Source organism: Narcine bancroftii, chromosome 3, assembly GCF_036971445.1.
Source record: "Narcine bancroftii isolate sNarBan1 chromosome 3, sNarBan1.hap1, whole genome shotgun sequence".
NCBI classification, from domain to species: domain Eukaryota; kingdom Metazoa; phylum Chordata; class Chondrichthyes; order Torpediniformes; family Narcinidae; genus Narcine; species Narcine bancroftii.
This window is the reverse complement of record NC_091471.1, coordinates 370,750,304-370,769,953: the sequence shown is the minus strand read 5'-3', so window position 1 is coordinate 370,769,953 and position 19,650 is coordinate 370,750,304. Positions and strand designations below refer to the sequence as shown.

General features: G+C 44.1%; 1 protein-coding gene across 2 annotated transcripts in view; it reads left to right on the top strand.

Annotated features, from left to right (window-relative positions):
- LOC138759603 (uncharacterized) overlaps positions 1 to 19,036 on the top strand; it is a 374,892-nt gene extending 355,856 nt beyond the window's left edge. Inside the window, exons 17-18 of one of the 2 annotated variants that reach the window (XM_069930320.1) lie at positions 18,734 to 18,815; positions 18,905 to 19,036. In XM_069930320.1, coding sequence (XP_069786421.1) covers positions 18,734 to 18,815; positions 18,905 to 18,950 — 128 coding nt within the window. In that variant the 3' untranslated portion in view covers positions 18,951 to 19,036. Of the gene's footprint in view, positions 1 to 18,730; positions 18,816 to 18,904 lie in introns of both variants that reach the window. The other variant, XM_069930319.1, reaches the window with a different exon arrangement.
- Positions 19,037 to 19,650: the final 614 nt, after the last annotated feature.

Genomic DNA, 19,650 nt, shown 5'->3' with positions numbered 1-19,650 from the left:
CAATCGTGTCTGCCTGTCCCGCATCGGACTTGTCAGCCACAAACGAGTCTGCAGCTGACGTGGACTTTTTACCCCCTCCATAAATCTTCGTCCGCGAAGCCAAGCCAAAGAAGAAAGAATAGAAAAAATATAATAAATATGAAAACCTAGGTATCGGGAGATACCGAGCAGTCCTCCTTGAGGGGTCAGTGGTGGAAATGGTAAAGAACTTCAAGTTTCTGGATGTCAATATCTCTGATCTATCCTGGGGCCTCCATGTCGCTTGCTAGCAACTAAAATTCATGAGGAGATTGAGGAAATTTGATAGGTCGCTAAAGCATCTTTCAGATTTCTACAGCTGTACTGTGGAGACCATTCTAACTGGTTAATTGCTGTCAATTCACAGGACAAAAAAAATTAGAGTTGTGAACTCAAGCAGTGTCATCTCTGGCATCAGCCCCCACTCCACTGAGGACATCTATGCGAGGTGGTGTCTTTAGAAAGCACCCTTTACCCTCAAGGACCCCCACCACTCAGGCTATGGGCTCTACACAGCTACCATCAGGAAGGAGGCAGGGGGCCTGAAGGTGAACATCCCAGTGACACAAGGACAGCTTCTTCCCCTCTGGATTCAGATTTCTGAATGGATAATTAACCATGAGCATTACCTCAGTTTGCCTTTTTGCACTCATTTATTTATTTGAACTGCAATTTTATGGCAATATTTGCACTGTGTATCGCCACTGCTGAATGAGTTTTGTGACACATTCATGACAATAACTTCTGGTTTGGATCTTCATTTGCTGTTAATACCAAGACTGATATTAGAATTGTGTAGATGTTGCTTGGTTCTGAACTGGTGATCGTTATAGTAAAATAGGGAGGCTCAAGAGCCTGATGGATGTTTGGGGGGAAAAATATCTTTTTAAATTTGGAAGTACAGGATTTCTGCCTGAAGGTAACAGCAAAAGAAGAGCAGGGCTGGGGTGATGGACCTTCTTTCTGATGTTGGCTGCTGTCTTCAATGGATGGAGGCTGCATATAGTTAGGTTTGCCACTTTCTGAATCATTCTGCACTCCTGTGCACTCGAGTTTCTTTGATGTGCCAAATCTCTTAAGTAAGTGAAGGTATTGGTGTGCCACCTGACCCCAGTGCTACAGAGTGGATCACGTGCTCTCGGCATGTACCACTACACTCAATGGACTCGTCTTGAATTCAAATGCACCAAATACAGATGTAGCAATTTTTGTGCATTGTTGGAGCTGGACTGATGATCATGGACTTCAGGAAGGCCAGGAATTACTATCCTTTTCCACATGACTAACTGGAGTGGAGACTACAAAGTTCATTAGTGTTCAGTTAACGAGTTCCTATCATAGACACTTAACATCTCACTTGTCAGGAAGCTGCAGCAGCGACTGCACTTCCTGAGAAGACTGAAGCAGGAAAGGCTACCGGCCACCATCATGTCAACCTTCTACAAGTCCTCGATCAAGAGTGCCTGGCTGGCTGCAGCACAGGGTGGTACAGTGGGCAGAGAAGATCACTGGAGTCTCCTTCCCACCTGCATCAATGTGATCTATTGGGATTGTTGTCTGAAGAGGGCACACAAAATCACTGAGGACCCCTTCCACCCTGCACACAGCATCTTTCAGCTGCTCCTGTCATGGAAGAGATGCAGGAGTATTGGAGCCAGCACCACCAGGCTGAGGAACAGCTTCTTCCCACGGGCAGAGAGAATGCTGAACAACCAGAGGAAATGCTCCCACTGACCCTCTGAGACCCTCATATTTGCAAAATGTTTATCTATCTGAATACTTGTCCTGCATGTGTAGTTTTGTCTGGTCTGACTGGTTGTGTGTTTGCATGTTTTTCCACTGAGGACCAGAAAATGCTATTTCATCAGTTTGTACTTGTACAATCAGATAGCAATAAACTTGAGTTGTCCTGACTTGCTTGTGGATAAAAGAGCAACATGTGAAATTGAATAAAAGATTCCTAAAATCCCCAGAATGTAGGAACATCGAACCCAGTTATCCTATAAATTCTTTCTGGGTCCAAACTTGCTGTGGGATTTGTTCCTTGTTTCACACTTGATGAGAAAAAAAACCATTGTTCTTCATTTTCAGTTACGCAACAATAATGTGGTCTGATTGTGCCAATATGTGAATGATGAAGGGAGGTAACAGTTGCACCAAGGTAAGGAAAGACCAAAGATGTTTGGTCCAATTTCCTGCTATGCAGGACTGCCCCAGAAATGGAAGGATTACAAGCAAAAACAATATTCAGTGGGAATTTACCCATTATTAAGTGTACTTTCATCAAGCAAATTAATCCTCACCAGTCTTTAATTGATAAACCATTCCCCTTTAACATTTATTTTCTCTTAACATTTTGTATTAAACTTCTCTTTAAATGTATCTGATTTCCCCTTTTCAAATTTAGTGACTCGTGTTTGTATTCTGTTACTTTTTAAAGCTCTCCCAGTCATCTGGATTTTGACTTCTCCTTGTTAACTTAATGCCTTGCTCTCTCTTATGCTCTTTATTGATCTTTGTGACGTCATCAGAATGATTCATTGTTGTCCTTTATTTGCTTTCTCCATTAGTCCAAAGTTTTAATTGTTGGATTTGGAGGGGTCCGTGTATTTTTAAGATTAGGAAAGATAATTGCTGACCCTTCACATTCCGAATTCACACCTTTTTCTCCCCCACCCACGTACATTTGGAGACTAACAAGTTACACTGAGAGGGCGCACAGTGAATTGACCTCTTTATTGTACGAGATGAGCAAAAACTGGCCTACGAGCCACTTGCAAATATAATTTATAAATACCAATGCCTTTGGACATGCCTAAGCCAGTTGCATTAACAAAATGTCTGAAGTGAGCAGGCTGCCTGCTGCCAGTGAGTAGATTTAATAAGTATGCTTTGGAAACTGGCTGTAGTCCAGGACCAGATTTGGGGCTGTTCTTCCCCTCTTTCCCCCCCCCCAAAAAAAAATTATGATCCAGGAGATCTTTGTCTCAAAGGAATCCACCCTCTGGGAACATAGAACAATACAGCACAGTACAGACCCCTTGGCCCACAATAATGTGCTGACCTCTATAGAGTGAGATGTTGAGTGTGTCCATGAATATGTTGGTCAGTACAGAATTTTATTACTCAGCTGGGTACTCCATCTGGACTGGAATCTTCGGATGCTTTCCAGCCTTCACCAGCACCCCTGGCAATGCATTCCAGAAACCTACAGCACTCTTGGTGGTAAAATAAAATTGAACTTCTGATGTCTCTAAACTTTCTTCCCACCACTTTGTACAGATGTCCTCTGGTGTTTGCTACTCCTACCCTGGGGGAAAACGTGTTGGCTGTCCACCTTATCTATGCCTCTCATAATCTTGTAGACCTCTTAAATCAACTCTCCTCCTCCTTTTCTCCAAAGACGAAAGCCCAATCACTTGCTAACCTTCCCTCATAAGACATAGTTTCCAATCCAGGCAACATCCTCCAAAGCTTCCACATCCTTCCTGTAATGAGGTGACTAGAATTGAACAAAACATTCCAAGTCTATAGAGCTGCCACATTAACTCATGACTCCTGAACTCAATCCCCTGAATAATGAAGCCCAGCATCCCATAGGCCTTCTTGACTATCCTATCAACCTGTGCAGCAACCTTGATAGATTTGTAGATTTGGAAACCAATGTTCCTCTGTTCTTCCACACTGATTAATATCCTACCATTAACCATGTACTCTGCCTTCCCAAAATACATCACCTCATGCCTATCCAGATTGAACTCCATCTGCCACTTTTCCATCCAACTCTGCATCCTGTTCAAATCCTGTTATAACTTAAGACCATCAACGCTCTCCACAACACCTCCAACCTTTGCATCATCTGCAAACTTAATGCCATTTCCCTGTACTTATTCATGTAGGTCATTTATAAAAATCACAAACGGGTCCCAGAACAGATCACTGATTTCCAGGCAAAATACTTTCCATTCACTACAAGCAAGCCAATTCTAAATCCATAGAGCCAATGTTCCATAGATCTCATGACTTTCTGACTAAGCCTCCAATAGGGGAACTTTGTCAAATGCCTCACTAAAATGCACACAAATCATATTTACCATCCGAACTTCATTTTTCTTTTGTTACCACCTCAATAAACTCAATTAGGCTCATGAGGCACAGCCTTCCCCTCAAAAAGGGAAACTGACTATCCCTGAGAAGACTGGACTTCTCTAAATGCTCATAAGTCCTGTCCTTAAGAATCCTCTCCAATAGTTTTCCCATCACTGATGCAAGATTTACTGATCTATAATTCCCAGGATTCTCCCCATTACCTTTTTAAAACATGGGGACCACATTTGCCATTCTCCAATCCAATGGCTCCTCCCCTGTGGCCAAAGAGGATTTAAAGATTATTGGCATACATCTTGTCTGGTCCTGGGGATTTATCATCCTTAATGTTTTTAAGAAGAACTAGCACTTTTTCTTATTCTCAATATCTATTCTGGCCTCACCTTGACCAGTGTCCTCCTCTCTGGTGAATATCGAAGAAAAGTATTCATTTAGGACCCCATCTCTCTCTGCCTCCAGACACATGTTGCCTCCTTTATCCATAAGCGGCCCTACCTTCACTCTCGTCATCCTTCTGTTCTAATGTATGCATAAAACACCTTAGTGTTTACCTTATTCCTACTTGCGTAGCCCTTCTCATTCTCCCTTCTGGATCTCCCAAGCCCTTTTTAAAGTTCCTTCCTGGCTACCATATATTTCTCATGAGCCCTTCCTGTTTTTTATTTTGCTTCCTAAGCTTGCTTCTTCCTCTTATCTAGCTGCCTCATCCATTTTGTCAATCACGGTTCCCTTTTCCTACTATCCTTTCCCTGTCTCAGTGGGAAATAGCCTCCATATTACATCTGTGCTTTCTCCTGAGAAACATCTGTTCCCAATTTACTCTCCCTTGCTTCTGACTAAAACCATTGTAATTGGCCCTTCCACAATGTACCATTTGATCTACTTTTATCCTTGTCCATATCCATGCTAAAGGTCAGGGAGTTGTGGTCACTCTCACCAAAATGCTCCCCCACAGAGAGATCTGTTATGTCCAGAAGACCCCAAAACCCAGCAGCAATAGAGATGCACCACAACAAAGGGTTACTTAAACAAAGGTTGCTTTGAACATGAAAACAGAATCAAACTTTAACTTATCTCTATTGACTTAGTTAACCTTAACCCCTCCCCCTCTAATTTTAAGTGCACGTGTATATAATTTTTAAAAAGGTTCTTTGTTTCACAGTCCAATCTCACTGGTTGGAGGCAATTCTTGTACTGTGCACAGAAGTTAGCATTAATAAAGCTCACCAGGCTTTGGTGCTTAACACGTAAATGGTTACCACTCAGGAGGGTTCTTGTTGGTTTTCAGAGAGAGTTTTCCAGGACAGCCACTCCAGTGTCTTGCTGACGAAACTTGCCAACTTCAGGGTTCTCCAGGTCACCACAGAGTTCCTTTCTGTTTCACCTATTCCAAGGGAAACACCAGGCAGCCAGTCCTCTCCTTTGACCAGGCCGTATTCCAAAGCTTGCCAGCATGTCCCTCTGGAACTGAAGTGTCTGTCTTTCCTCTCTCTCACACCCTCCCGCTCTGAGAGCATAGCTTGTTCTGCCTTTGCCTGTAAAGATCACAGGCTCTTCCAAACAGCAAACTTTTTCAGACAAAGCTGTTGGTGCATTGTTGCTTTTTGCAAATAGTCTATCACGAGTCTGTGAGCATCCTGCAAAAATTCTGTTTTAAAGTGTTTGTGTGTGACCCGCTCGACAAACCTCCAAATTGATCTCCCATACACCTCTATATACTCTGTCACAGATCTGTCACCTGATCAGGTTCATTACCCAATACTAGATACAGTATGGCCTCTCCTCTGGCTGGCTGGTCCACATACTGTGTCAGGAATCCTTCTTGGACATACCTGACAGATTCTGCCCCATCTATCCATCTTGAAGTAAGGGGGTGCCATCAATATCTGTGAAGTTTCCCATGATAACCCTGTTATATCTGCACCATTCCAAAATCTACCTGCTTATCTGTGCCTGAGCCAGGAAACTGTACTGCATGTTTGGTGAATGTTGTCCTCAAATTACAATGGAGATCAACACCAGGACATTAAATGTATGCAAGGTGAAAGGTGCCTGGTGATATGTCAACAACCTGCATTACCTTGAAAGGCCAAGGCAGATGTGGCTTTCATGCAGGAGTATTTGCCTGCTGACTTCAGGAACAGTCAGACACGATCCCGATGGCAGCCCTCTCAATATGGTTGTGAGGGTGAGAGATGACGGGGAATAACCCTGGAGCACCACTCTCCCGACAAGGGTGCTATATCCTTCATACGCTATCAACAGCTCACAGCAGATTAGAAGTTGTGATTGAATAGACTTTAATCACCATAAATTACAGACATCTCACATGTTGCTGGTCCAGTTCCAAGGCAGGTGCTGATGGAGAAGTCTCAGCTTAACCACCTTTATGGGAATTCCCAGGGGAGCAAGTACAGGGGTAGGCCAACCCATACAATACATTCATATTAGATAACACTAGCAGGTCATACAGTGGTTCCACCCCTTTTAAAACAGAGTCTGGCAGGGTGAAGTGGATTAAAGTCCAATACAGGGTCAGCCTGACCGATAACATTGTTATGTGACCTTTGTAATGTCGGCTGTGATTCAGCTATTGATTCTGAGTAGTGTTTTGCAGACAGGCTGGTAGCTGAAAAGAGTTAATGTGGGGGTTGTGGGTTGTTCGGTCTGTGGTTGAGGTGGGTGCCATTAGTGAGGCCAGGTACCCAATTCTGTCACCAGTAGTATTGGGGAGAGGGGTACTGCATGGACCAGGTCCTGGACAGAAATGGTGTCTTCCATCCATCCTGGTACTCCACGTAAGTGTACTGGGGGTTTGCGGAGAGGAGATGGACATTCTTGACCATGGGATCTGTCTTATGTCTCTGGAGCAGAACTGGACTTGGGGTCATCAGCCAGAACAGCAGCCTGGAGCACCTCTGAGAGGACTACTTGCCATTGGGAAATGGGCAGGCCTTTTGACCTGAGGGCTAGGAGCACTGCCCTCTAAATGGTGGTGTTTTCCCTTTCCACCTGGCTGTTCTTTTGGGTTGTAGCTGGTGGTCCTGCTCATGGCTATTCCCTTGGCCAGCAGGTACTGGCACAACTCATCATTCATAAAGGAGACCCCCGGTCACTATGAATATAACAGGGGAATCTGAACAAAGTGAACAGGTTGCTCATTTCCTTGATGGGTGTGGTCATGTCTGGGCTGAGGATGGCGAATGGGAAACATGAGTACTTGTCAATGATGTCGAGAAAGCTCACATTCTCCAGTGGTGCACTGCTTTCATTATTGCCAGTCTCAATGGCTGAAATGCCCTGGAGAGTGCAGGAAAAAATATGGCACAGACCTGCCCGCCTGGTTAAGCGTGACAGCCGGGGCAAAGTCAGATGCATCACTCTCTACCTGGAACAGGATGGATTTGTCCTTGGTGTGCATTGCTGCCTTGACGATGTCATCCTTGTGTGTGAAGGCCACTTTGCCTTCTTCTGATGAAAGACAAGGTGGTTGTTTTCATCAGGGGGTGGGCCTTATCTGCGTAATTAGGGACCCACTAGGCATAATAGGAGAAATACTCCAAGCACCTTTTCAGGACCTTGAGGCAGTGGGAGCTCCAGCAGGGGCCCCATAAAGTCAGGGTTGGGCCCAATGACTCCATTCTCCACCACACAACTGAGGATGGCCAGCCATGAAGTACGGAACATGCATTTCTTCCGGTTATATGTGAAGTTGAGCTTTTTGGCTGTCTGGAGAAATTTTTGGTGGTTGGTGTCATGGCTGCAGATAGTCACATTGTTCAGATAGGGGAACATGGCTTTAACCCGTGGTCGTCCACCTCCTGGTCCATCTTCCAGAGACTCAGTTGGTGACCCCAAAGGGGACCTGGAGGAAGTGAAAGAGGCAGAAAGTGTACTGGCTGTCCTCTGGGCAGATCGGGAGCTGGTGGTCTGCTGACTTAAGGTTGAGAAGACCCAGTACTTTGTGATCTTGTTCACCAAGTCAGCTATGTGAGGGAGTGGATAGGCATCCAGTTGGGTGTATCAGTTGATGGTCTGATTGTAGTCTAGGATGAAGTGGTGCCTCTTCCTGCTCTTTACCACTACCACCTGTGCCCTCCAGGGGCTGGTGCTGGGTTCTCTGACCCCTTCAGCCAAAAGTCTATTGATGTTCATAATGAAGTTATGAACCTTCATTCATAACTTCTGCATGAATGAAGGTTCCCCAGGCCTTTGGTGGTGACAGGCTTGTAAGGGTTACTGGAATGGGAGGAGTCAAGCAAGTGCTCATTAGAGATGAAGTATTATGGGTTAAATCAGGGTGAAGGGATGCTGGAATGAGAGGGTTAGGAAGGGTTATAAAAGTATAATAAAATAAGGATCTTGAAAACAGGATAACAAGTAGATAGCTTTAGCAAGTGTCTTGGGGATTGATTAATGAGTAAAGAACAAAGACATGATATTTCCTGGCTAACAAGTTTGCAGGAAGGCACATAAACTGAGAAGAAGTTAGAATCCACGTGGGCAGAATTACCTAATGCTAAACCAATCCAGGAGGCAGAAGAATGTTGGGGGGAAGGTATCTCTGTACTGAAATGAAATGTATAAAAGTTGGGTCAGCCCCAGTATCTGTGTGTATTCCCAGGGTAAGGGGAAGCACCCAACTTTGCATTGTTGTATAATAAATGTTCTTTGTTCTCAATTTTTGTCTGGAGCAAATTCTGTGAAGGTACTTCTGTTTCTCACAGGCTTGCAGTCAGGGGTGTGATTCTCAAACAGGGGCAGTGGTGGGACCCAAAGAGTGGACAAACCACTGGTCATGTGCGATGGGCAGGCTTCAGGTTGCCAATTGGCCACGTTTGAAGGGGAGGGCAGGGGGTTTTAAAATTCGGTCATCGTGAACACTCTTGAATTGACACTCAGGTCCCAAGATGACTGGCGGGCATAACAAGGAGTTTAAAGTTTTGGCATTTATTGCCACACGAGGTCAATGTCATCGTCCAGTTGCCATGAATCTCAATCGAGTGGGATCTGGAAGCCGAAGAAACTTCCCAGTTCGCTGGGGTTACCACAAGGGAGTCGTGCCGATCTGTGACTGGGCGAATGAAGGTCTCTGCGCTCCTGGGATCAAACAGGCAGCCCGTAATGTGACCGTCATCGACCTGGCGAGTCGATGCAGGGGTTCTGGCCCAGGATAATCGAGGCCAACGTCTGGACACTGTCCAATTCGCTGCTCCTGTACTGAGTTGGGGGCGCTTTCCAAGATGGCAGTAGTGCTGGCCCAGGTTCTCATTCCCAAGGTCCTGCTGAGCCGTCCTCCCCGACGAGAGGTGGCACCGGGTCCAAGATGTCGACGGCTGCCTGCTGGAGGAGAGTTTGGACCCTCATCCCCTTTCAAAGTGCCCCGGAGCCGGAGCAAGTCGCGTCTCTGGCTGGGCAGCTCCTCTGTGGATGCCTCATGTGGCTGCAGTGTCTTGGGAATCCTGTCTTCCAAGATGACAGTGCCCATGTTCCCCAGGCAGCAGCCAGTTGCCAGAGAAGACCTCTCCATTTTGCTACAGGCAATTTGGCCAGGTCCATGACCTCCCGGAGGCTCCGGTCACCCTTTTCCAGGAGGCTCTGGCGGACGTGATCTGACCTCAAGCCGACTCCGCACGGGTGTTGGATCATCTCCTTCAAGTGGACTGCAGCCACAGGCTCGCCCCAGCTCCCAGATCCTTGTCCACGGATCCACCAGGCACTGGCCGGCGGTGTCATCTGACCCGTGCAAAGAGCTGGACCTGTTTCTCTTCTTGTTTTGACTCGTGAAGACGATGAGGCAGTGCAGCCACCGGTTGAGTTTTCTGGAGGCCTCCAGAGCTTCAGGGTCGGTGCCTAGTTTATCCACCTGGATCGCCTTGTCCACGACACAGAATTAAATTGATATCAATGACTCGTCTCAGACCAAGAGTCACCATTGATCGGCTTGAATCACCATAAACTGTTGCAAGGTCGGTCCTGAGGGAGGGATTGAGCTCTCAGCCTTGATGGGCTTTCCAGTGGCACAGATGGAAAGAAATGGTTAACATTACAATGTGCTGGACTGAACGAGAACGTTGGCGTCCCCTTGAGTTTTGACTGTTGACATGGGATGTGGTTTCTGCCACAAATTCGCCCTACCTCCCGCCGTCAGGTGTTGGGATCCGCAGCCTGTTTGCAAAGGCTGAGGTCAATCCGCAAGCTCAGTTGTCGGACTTCGGATGGACCCTGCATCTGGTCTCCGTCTTCTCGGAAAGTGAAAGCGGGAGAAGTGCGGCCAGGCTGGGAAAAGCGAGTTGTTTCAAGAAATGGGAGTGGTTTGCGAACTTGCCCAATGCTGGGGATTTCCTGCACTTTTTGCTGGTGTCCTGGATCATTTCCAGGCTCCCATTTCCTGGAGCGGTCTGGTGGGCAGCGAGTGACGGGAGTTGCGGCCGGACAACTGGGGAAGTTCAAGGTCAGGTACAAAGCTTCGGGATCGCGTTTTGGCAGCGAAAGAGCAAGTCGGAGAGGAAGAGGTCGGCTGGGTCCGATTCACGCAATCGCAGCATCTGACGGCGCTGCTCTGCCCAGGTCAAGTCGGCTCACACTCCACGCCCCAAGGAGAGAAACTGGAAGCGTTTGGCTTCCATTTCAACAATGTTTGTCTCTCTCGACAGCTGGGCTTGCGAATGATGAAGGTGACATGCCAGACCGCGGTTGGAACTTGTGCAGATGAGTGGGTGGCTTGACTGGGCTGTTCAAGAGCACTGGAAGTGAGAACTTTCAAATATTAACGTGTCCTCTCATTCCCGACCCTTGCCCTCTATTTGTTTTCCATCATCTCGGCAAACTCCTGCTTCAAAATTCCCAACACAGTTCTCCTGTCAAGTTGGGTGATTGAGAAGCAGACGCTCTGCCATCCATTGTTGAGCAATTAGAGAGTGGTGACCACAAATGCACCAATCAGCTGGAGGGAACAATGCGGAAAGTTTTGCTCAGGGAATTGGAATGCACTGTTCTTGGACACTGGGACCGTTTCTGGGGGAGATGGGACCTCGACTGTCAGGATGGGTTACATCTAAATCCCAGAGGTACCAGTCTCCTGGCAAGGGCTTTAAACCAGTAAGGTTGGGGACCAGGGTTCGTGTCAGGGAGGATAGCAAGAACAAAGTCTTTAGGCAAAGAAAAATGGCTTTTTTACGATCTGGAGGTGGAACAGCAGCAGGTAATAAATAGTGGCCGTAGTAACAATTGTAGAGAGGGTGAGAGGCAGGAAGTTAAAGGTGAAAGATCTCTGAGATGCATTTATTTCAATGCAAGGAGTGTGGTAAATAAGGTGGATGAACTAATGGTGTGGATTGACACGTGGCCTTATGATCTGAGAGCAATTTGTGAGACGTGGTTGAAGGAAGGTTGTGACTGGCATCTAAATATTCCGGGATTTCGCTGCTTTAGACATGACAGAATTGGCGGGGTACGAGGGGGAGGTGTGGCGTTGCTTGTCAGGGAAGATATTACAGCGGTCCTGAGGTAGACTCATCGCGCGAGGCTCTGTGGGTTGAACTAAAAAATAAGAAAGGTGAGGCTACAAATATAGGGGTCTATTATAGGCCACCAAAAAAGGATAGGGAACCGGAAGAGCAAATGTGCAGGGAAATAACTGAGATGTACAGTAGAAATAGGGTTTTGATAGTTGGGGATTTCAATTTTCTGAACATTGATTGGGAAACACAATCAGTGAGAGGGCAGGTTGGCTTAGTCTTTGTGCAGGATTGCTTTATACACCAGTAGGTTGAAGTGTCTACTAGAGGGGAGGCAGAGTTAGATCTATTGTTAGGGAACGGAATAGGGCAGATTGGTGAGAACTTTGGATCCACTGATCATGGCTTCAACTTAAATATGGAAAGAGATAGGTCAGGTCCGAGGTTGAAGGTCTTCGAGTGGGGGTAGGCTAGATTTGAAGAAATTAGAAGGGATTTGCTGAAAATTATATAGGCTGATCTTTTTTGCTGGAAAGGATGTAGAGGAGATTTGGAGGGTATTTAAAGAAGAGATATTGTGAGTTCGGGATCTTTACGTGCCAGTCAGATCGAAAGGCAAGGTCAAAAGCCTAAGGGAACCGTGGTTTTCTGGGAAAAAAACGAAGTTGGTTCGGGATAAGAGGGGGACATTTATTAAATTTAAGAAGCAAAAAATGGATAAGATATAATTATTACATAGATTGCAGAAAAAACCTTAAGAAGGAAATTAGAAAGGCAAAAAGAAGGGATACATAGGACATAGGAAGTAGGAACAGGAGTAGGCCAAAAATGGCCCATCGAGCCTGCTCTGCCATTCAATAAGATCATGGCTGATCCAATTTATGACCTAACTCCACCTACCTGCCTTCTCCCCGTATCCCCTAATTCCTCTATCTTGTAAAAATGTATCTAACTGAATTTTAAGTATGTTTAATGAGGCAGCCTCAACTACTTCCCTGGATAGAGAACTCCAAACATTCACTACTCTGAGAAAAACTATTTTTCTTCATCTCTGTCCTAAATCTACTCCCCCGAATCTTGAGACTGTGTCCTCTCATTTTAGTTTCCCCGGCCAGCTCAAAAAACCTTCCTACATCTATCCTATCCATACCCTTCATAATCCTATATGTTTCTATAAGATCTCCTCTCATTCTTCTGAACTCGAGCAAATACAATCTGAGACGATTTAATCTTTCATCATAAGTCAACCCCTTCATCCCAGGGATCAACCTAATAAACCTCCTCTGGACCGTCTCCAAAGCCAGTGTATCCTTCCTCAAATATGGAGATCAGAACTGGACACAGTCCTCCAGGTGCGGTCTCACCAGTACCTTATACAGTTGTAACATTACCTCCCTACTCCTGAATTCAATTCCTCTCGCGATGAAGGCCAACATTCCACTTGCCTTCTTAATAACCTGCTGCACCTGCAATCTAACTTTTTGCGATTCATGCACAAGCCCTCCCAAGTCCCTCTGTACAACAGCATGCTGTAGTTTTTCACCCTTTAAATAATATTCAGCTCTTTTATTTTTCTTGCCAAAGTGGATAACCTCACACTTACTAACATTGAACTCCATCTGCCAGACCTTTGCCCACTCATCCAGCTTAACTCTATCCCTCTGCAGACTCTCCACATCCTCATTACAGTTTGCTCTTCCACTCAATTTGGTGTCATCCGCAAACTTGGCTACAGCACATTTTGTCCCCTCCTCCAAGTCATCAATGTAAATGGTGAACAGTTGTGGGCCTAACACTGACCCCTGCGGCACCCCACTTACCACTCTCTGCCAACCTGAAAAACTCCCATTTATCCCAACTCTCTGCCTCCTGTCAGACAACCAATTTTCGATCCATGCTAATAGACTTCCCCGGACTCCACTTTCCTGTAACTTACTGATAAGTCTCTTGTGTGTCATCTTATCAAACGCTTTCTGGAAATCCAAATAGACAACATCAACCTGTTCCCCTCTATCCACCGCACCCATTATATCCTCAAAGAATCCTAACAAGTTTGTCAAACAAGATCTTGCCTTACTAAAACCATGCTGCGTCTGCCTGATTGAACCCTTACGTTCCAAAAGTTTCACTATTTCATCTTTAATGACGGCTTCAAGCATTTTTCCAACTACAGACGTCAAGCTAATTGGCCGATAATTTCCAGTCTTCTCCCTACATCCCTTCTTAAAAAGTGGCGTGACATTTGCTGTTTTCCAGTCTGCCAGGACCTGCCCAGAATCCAAGGAATTTTGGTCTATGACCACCAATGCATCAACTCTAACTTGTGCCATTTCCTTCAGAACCCTTGGATGCATATCATCAGGACCAGGTGATTTGTCTGGCTTTCGTCCCATTAGTTTCTCCATCACTACTTCCTTTGTAACAACTATTTTATCAAGGCCCTCCCCAACATTCGCATCCTTAACTCCGCACTTGGGCATGCTGGACGTGTCTTCCACCGTAAAGACTGACACAAAATATTTGTTTAATGCCTCGGCCATTTCCTCATGTTTTGCTACCAGTTTTCCTTTCTCACCCTCCAAGGGTCCTACGTTAACTCTGGCCACCCTCTTCCATTTTATACATTTATAAAATTTTTTGCTTTCTGTTTTTATATTTTGTGCCAATTTACTTTCATAATCCTTTATCCCATTTCTTATTACCCGCTTTGTAACCCCTTGTTGTCTCTTAAAGTTTTCCCAATCTTCCAGTTTCCCACTGCTCTTTGCAGCTTTGTACACCTGCGCCTTCAATTTTATACTCTCCTTTATTTCCTTTGTTAACCACGGTTGATTTTTCCCTCCCTTGCAGCCCTTTTTCCTGACCGGAATATATTTTTGTTGAACATTACAAAATATTTCTTTGAAAATCTTCCACGGTTCCTCAACTGTTTCATCAATTAGCCTGTGCTCCCAGTCCACTCTGCCCAATTGCTCCCTCATCCTAGTCACCCCTGTTTAAGCATAATATATTAGTTTTAGATCTAACTATTTCCCCTTCCATCTGAATGGGAAATTCAATCCGACTATGATCGCTATTTCCCAGATGATCTCTGACGATTACATCATTTACTCACCTATCTCATTGCACAACACGAGATCCAGGAGAGCATTTTCTCTTGTGGGTTCCTTAACCTGCTGCTCAAGAAAGCTATCGCGGATGCATTCCATGAAGTCCTCTTCCAGACTCCCATGACCAACTTGACTTTCCCAATCTATGTGAAAGTTAAAGTTCCTCATGACTACTGCTGTATCATTATTAAATGCCTCACTTATCTCTCTATTTATTTCTTGTGCCACTAAACTATTGTTATTTGGTGGGCAATAGATAACACCCACCAATAATTTTTCCCTTTGTTATTCTTTATCTCTATCCAAATGGACTCAACATTATGCTCTTTAGATCTTATATCATCCTTCACTATTGCCTGGAGATCATCTCTGATAAAGAGTGCAACTCCACTTCCCTTACCATCCTGTCTATCTCTTTGCACCACCTGATACCTTTGAAAGTTTAATTCCCATTTAGGGTCAGCTTGTAGCCATGTTTCCGTGATGGCTACCCAATCATAGGCATGGGTACCGATTTGCGTCTCAAGTTTACTAACCTTATTTCTAATACTGCTGGCATTCAGATAAAGTGCCCTTATGCTCTTTGTCCTTTTAATATCTAGTGACTTCTGTAACCTTTCCTTTTGATTTTTCTGCCCACTATTTTTCTTTGTAATTTTCTTAACACTCTCATTGACCCGAAAACTCACTGCACCATCTGATTTTTTACTTTCTCCTCCCAACATTACTTTTCCTATTTTACTTTTCCTGGCCATTTCTTTGTCTTCCCTACCCTTTTCCCTATCACTCAGGTTCCCATACCCCTGCCAAATTAGTTTAAACCTTGCCCCACTGCTGTACCAAACATACTTGCCAAAATGTTGACACCTTTTGGATTTAGGTGCAACCCGTCCCTCTTGTAAAGATCATGCCTTCCCCAAAAGAGATCCCAATGATCCAAGAATCCAAATCCTTGCCTTGTACACCAGCCCCTCAGCCACACGTTCATTTTCCTTATCCTTACATTCTTTTCATCTCTTGCATTTGGAACAGGTAGTAATCCCGAGATCACCACCCTAGCGTTCCTGTCTTTCAGCTTTCGTCCCAGCTCACTGTAATCCCTTTCCATTACCTCCTCCCTTTTCTTGTCAATGTCATTTGTACACACATGTACCAAGACATCAGGCTGCTCTCCCTCTCCTCTCAGAATATTTTGGACCTGATTTGTGATATCTCGTACCCTTGCACCAGGGAGGCAGCACACCATGTGGGTATATTTATCTGGCTCACATAGCTGTCAATAGCTGATAAGGTAGAAGTGAATCTAAGGGTTTTTACAGATATGTGAATAGTAAAAGGAGGGTTAAGGATAGAATAAGACCGCTGGAAAATGAGAGCGGTGAACTGTGCGAGGAACCGTATCAGATGGGAGAGATATTAAACGATATTTTCTCATCTGTGTTCATGAAGGAAAAGGACATTGGACTAAGTGAGATAAGTGAGGTAAATGGCTTAGTTATGGAGAAAAGATAGGGATTAGTAAAGAGAGGGTTTTGGAGCTTCTAGGGTCAGTAAAAGTGGATAAGACTCCGGTCCTGATGGGATTTTCCCCAGGACATTAAGGGAGGTCAGGGAGCAAATAGCGGAGGCAGTGTCAGTGATTTTTCAACAATCACTGGAGGAGAGTGTGGTGCCGTGGGATTGGAGGGTTGCTAATGTAGTTCCATTGTTTAAAAAAGGCACGAGGTGTCGGCCAAATAATTATAGGCCTGTAAGCTTGACTTCGGTGGTAGGGAAAGTTATGGAGGGTATTCTTAGAGATGGTGTGTATAAATATCTAGATAAGCAGGGATTGATCAGGAGCACCTAGCATGGGTTTGTGAAGGGGAAGTCACGTTTGACAAACCTGTTGAGTTTTTTGAAGAAGTGACAAGAAAGGTGGATGAAGGTAGGGCAGTTGATGTAGTCTATCTGGATTTTAGCAAGCTTTTAATAAGGTTCAACATGAAAGGTTAGTCAGGAAGGTTCAATCACTAGGGATTAATAGAGAAATAGCAAGATGGGTTCAGAGGTGGCTGGAGGAGAGACAGCAGAGGGTCATGGTGGACAACTGTCTGTCAGGATGGAAGCCTGTGACGAGCAGTGTGCCTCAAGGATTGGTGACTGAATGGAATAATCTTCTGGAGGAAATAGTTGAGGCAGAATCAATTCTTTCATTTAAGAGGAGGCTGGATATATACGTGGATAGGAGGGAGTTGGAGGGTTATGGGCGGAGAATAGGTGGGGGGATCTAGTGGAGTTGTTTGAGTGAATCGGCGTGGACTTGAAGAGCCGAGATGGCCTGTTTCCATCCCATAAACTGTTATATGGTTAAATATGTTCTTACAAGTTCTGGATAGGACTGTGCTCTGAAGCATCGGAATCTCAGGGGATCTCATAAAATCTTGAGGAGCAGAGATAGGTTAAATAGTCATAGTCTTTTTTTCCCCAGAATAAGGGAATATAAAACTCAAGGCACAGACTTAAGGTGGGACTGGAAAGATTTATTAGGGACTTGAACGGTGCAGATGGTGATGGGTGTATGGAATGAATTGCCAGAGGAAGTAATAAAGGCAAGTAAAATTGTAATGTTTAAAAGACACTTGGGTAAAGGCAGGAAAGGGTTAGAAGGATATAAGCCCCCAGTGGAATGAGGCAAATGCAACTAGCTTGGTCAGCGGGCACAAGTTGGGGCTTGCGGACTGCTTCTGTGCTGTGGAGCTCTCTATAATTGTATGAAAAGTGGAGAGGTAATGCTTCAGTGATAATAGGGTATCAGTGATTCAAAATCCAAATTATTGTGAGGATTTAAGAAAGAATGCAAATGTTTGGGGTTCTCCAAAGAAGATTCATTAGGCCCAGTGGTTCTCATCTTTTCAGTCTAAGGCCCACGTGGCTTCTGGCCTAACATGCCTTGGCCCACTGTGACAATGACTGAGCAATATTTTCAAGTTAAAGGAACACAACTTTATCTAATTTATTTTATTCAATATTTTTAAAGACCCAAACCCTAAATCTAGTAATGAGCAGGTGAAGTTAGACAGACAAGACAAATCTTTGCTGGAAGTTCAAAGAATGAGAGGGATATTAGTTAAAAGGTATAATATCTTGAGTTTTCCTCATGTGATAGAGAAAGGATGTTTCCTCTTGCAGGAGAATCTAAAGTTGAATCTAAAGAAAGAAATGAGGTGAATTTTATTTTTCTCTGAAGGTGTGGGTCTCTCGGAGCCTCTTCATCAAAGAGTGATAAACAGAGACATGGAATATTTTTTAGGAAGAGTTAGCCAATTCTCGATATGAAGCGAGGGGTGAAAAGTTACTTGGTGTGATTGGGAATGCAGAGATGATGTTACAATAAAGCAAATCATGGTGAATTGCACCTGATTTGAATGTTTGCATCTGCACTTTGAAGTCACACAGCAAATGAAACTTCCAGGAGCCTCAAGGAGATCATTAAATGCTGAGAAAACTGGAGGGTTACTTTATGGAGGCTTTCCTGATTGCTCAAGTTGCTTGTCCAATATTTGTCTCAGCTCACGTCAGTCTAGGGAAGTATATTGTTTATTCTTGAATGAGAAACCCAAGATTCTGATAGGATATCATGGAATAACATGACCAGAAATTAATCTGTTTTTCTAATATTCCATTTGAGTTATGGAAGGAAATTCTGCCACTTCCTGTTAGAGCTAACTCAAGTACTCACGGCGAGTTGAATAAAGCGTCTGAAGCCAATAGTTGGTGGATGGGAAATTCTCTTGGAGAAATACAAGTTATTAACTGTTTGTGTTGATGTAGGGATCTTGCTGTGATACTTTTAGGAAAGCAACAAATAAAATTATTTGATTTAACCGTAGTTATTAATTCTGATCAGTCATTTTTTTTAGCAACACCAATGTAGTTGACGTGATTTATTGTTCCTTATATGTTCCTTATGATATGCAATATACTGTGTCACACAAGCAAAACAAAAAGAGGCTTTGTTTGATTTCTGGATGTTTAATGTTTTTTGTGTATCAGCAGGAGAACTGAATTCTGTAAATGGACGTAGACCTAAAAATATGCTTTGTTTTCATGCTGTATGCAAGTACTCAATCTGCACAACGTAAGTAGTGAACCACTTCTCGATCAATGGCTCATTCTCCACTAATTGTAAACAGAAGATAGATGTTAATGGAAGTTGTTGATTTTCAGAGTTCATGACTTTGAAGTGCGACAAGACTGTGACAGGAACATTTAATGAGGATACTATTCTACCATGCAGTTTGGAAACAATAAAGCCAAGTACATTTATAAAACTTCAACTATTTAAAGATGAAGGAAATGAGTCTGTTTTTTACTTTAACACTCTTGAAAGTGGCAGCGAAAAACAGAATCGAATTAAATTACTTTGTCAAGATTTACAAAATATATCGCTGGTAATTCAGAAAACACAAGTCTCTGACGGAGGGAGATACCACTATGATTTGGAAACAAACCTTGGCTTCAACTCTGCTGCTATCAGTGTAACATTTAAAGGTGGGTAATGGTCCTACTTCCCCGTGATTATTTTTCTTTTTGAAAACTGGCTACTCCTAATTGTTCCAGAGTTTGAGGTAGTGAAATATCTGGCCAATGTTATTCAGTAACAAGATGTGATCCTTTTTTAGCTCCGTACACTTTGCCAAAAATGACAATCCAAAATTTCAGAAAAATGGAAAAAGCGATCTTTTGTCAGACAATTGGATATCCTTCTGCTCAGATTCACTGGAGTGTTGATGGAAGAAGGAGCTTCGCACCTGATGTAGAAACCAATATAGAAGAAACCTCTCAAGGGCTGTTCAATATCACCAGCGTACTTCCAATCGGAATATCGGATAGCAACTCAGAGCATAACTATACCTGTGCCGTGTGGAATGATGCTGAGAATAAATATGAAGTGAAGAAATATTTCTCAAGTA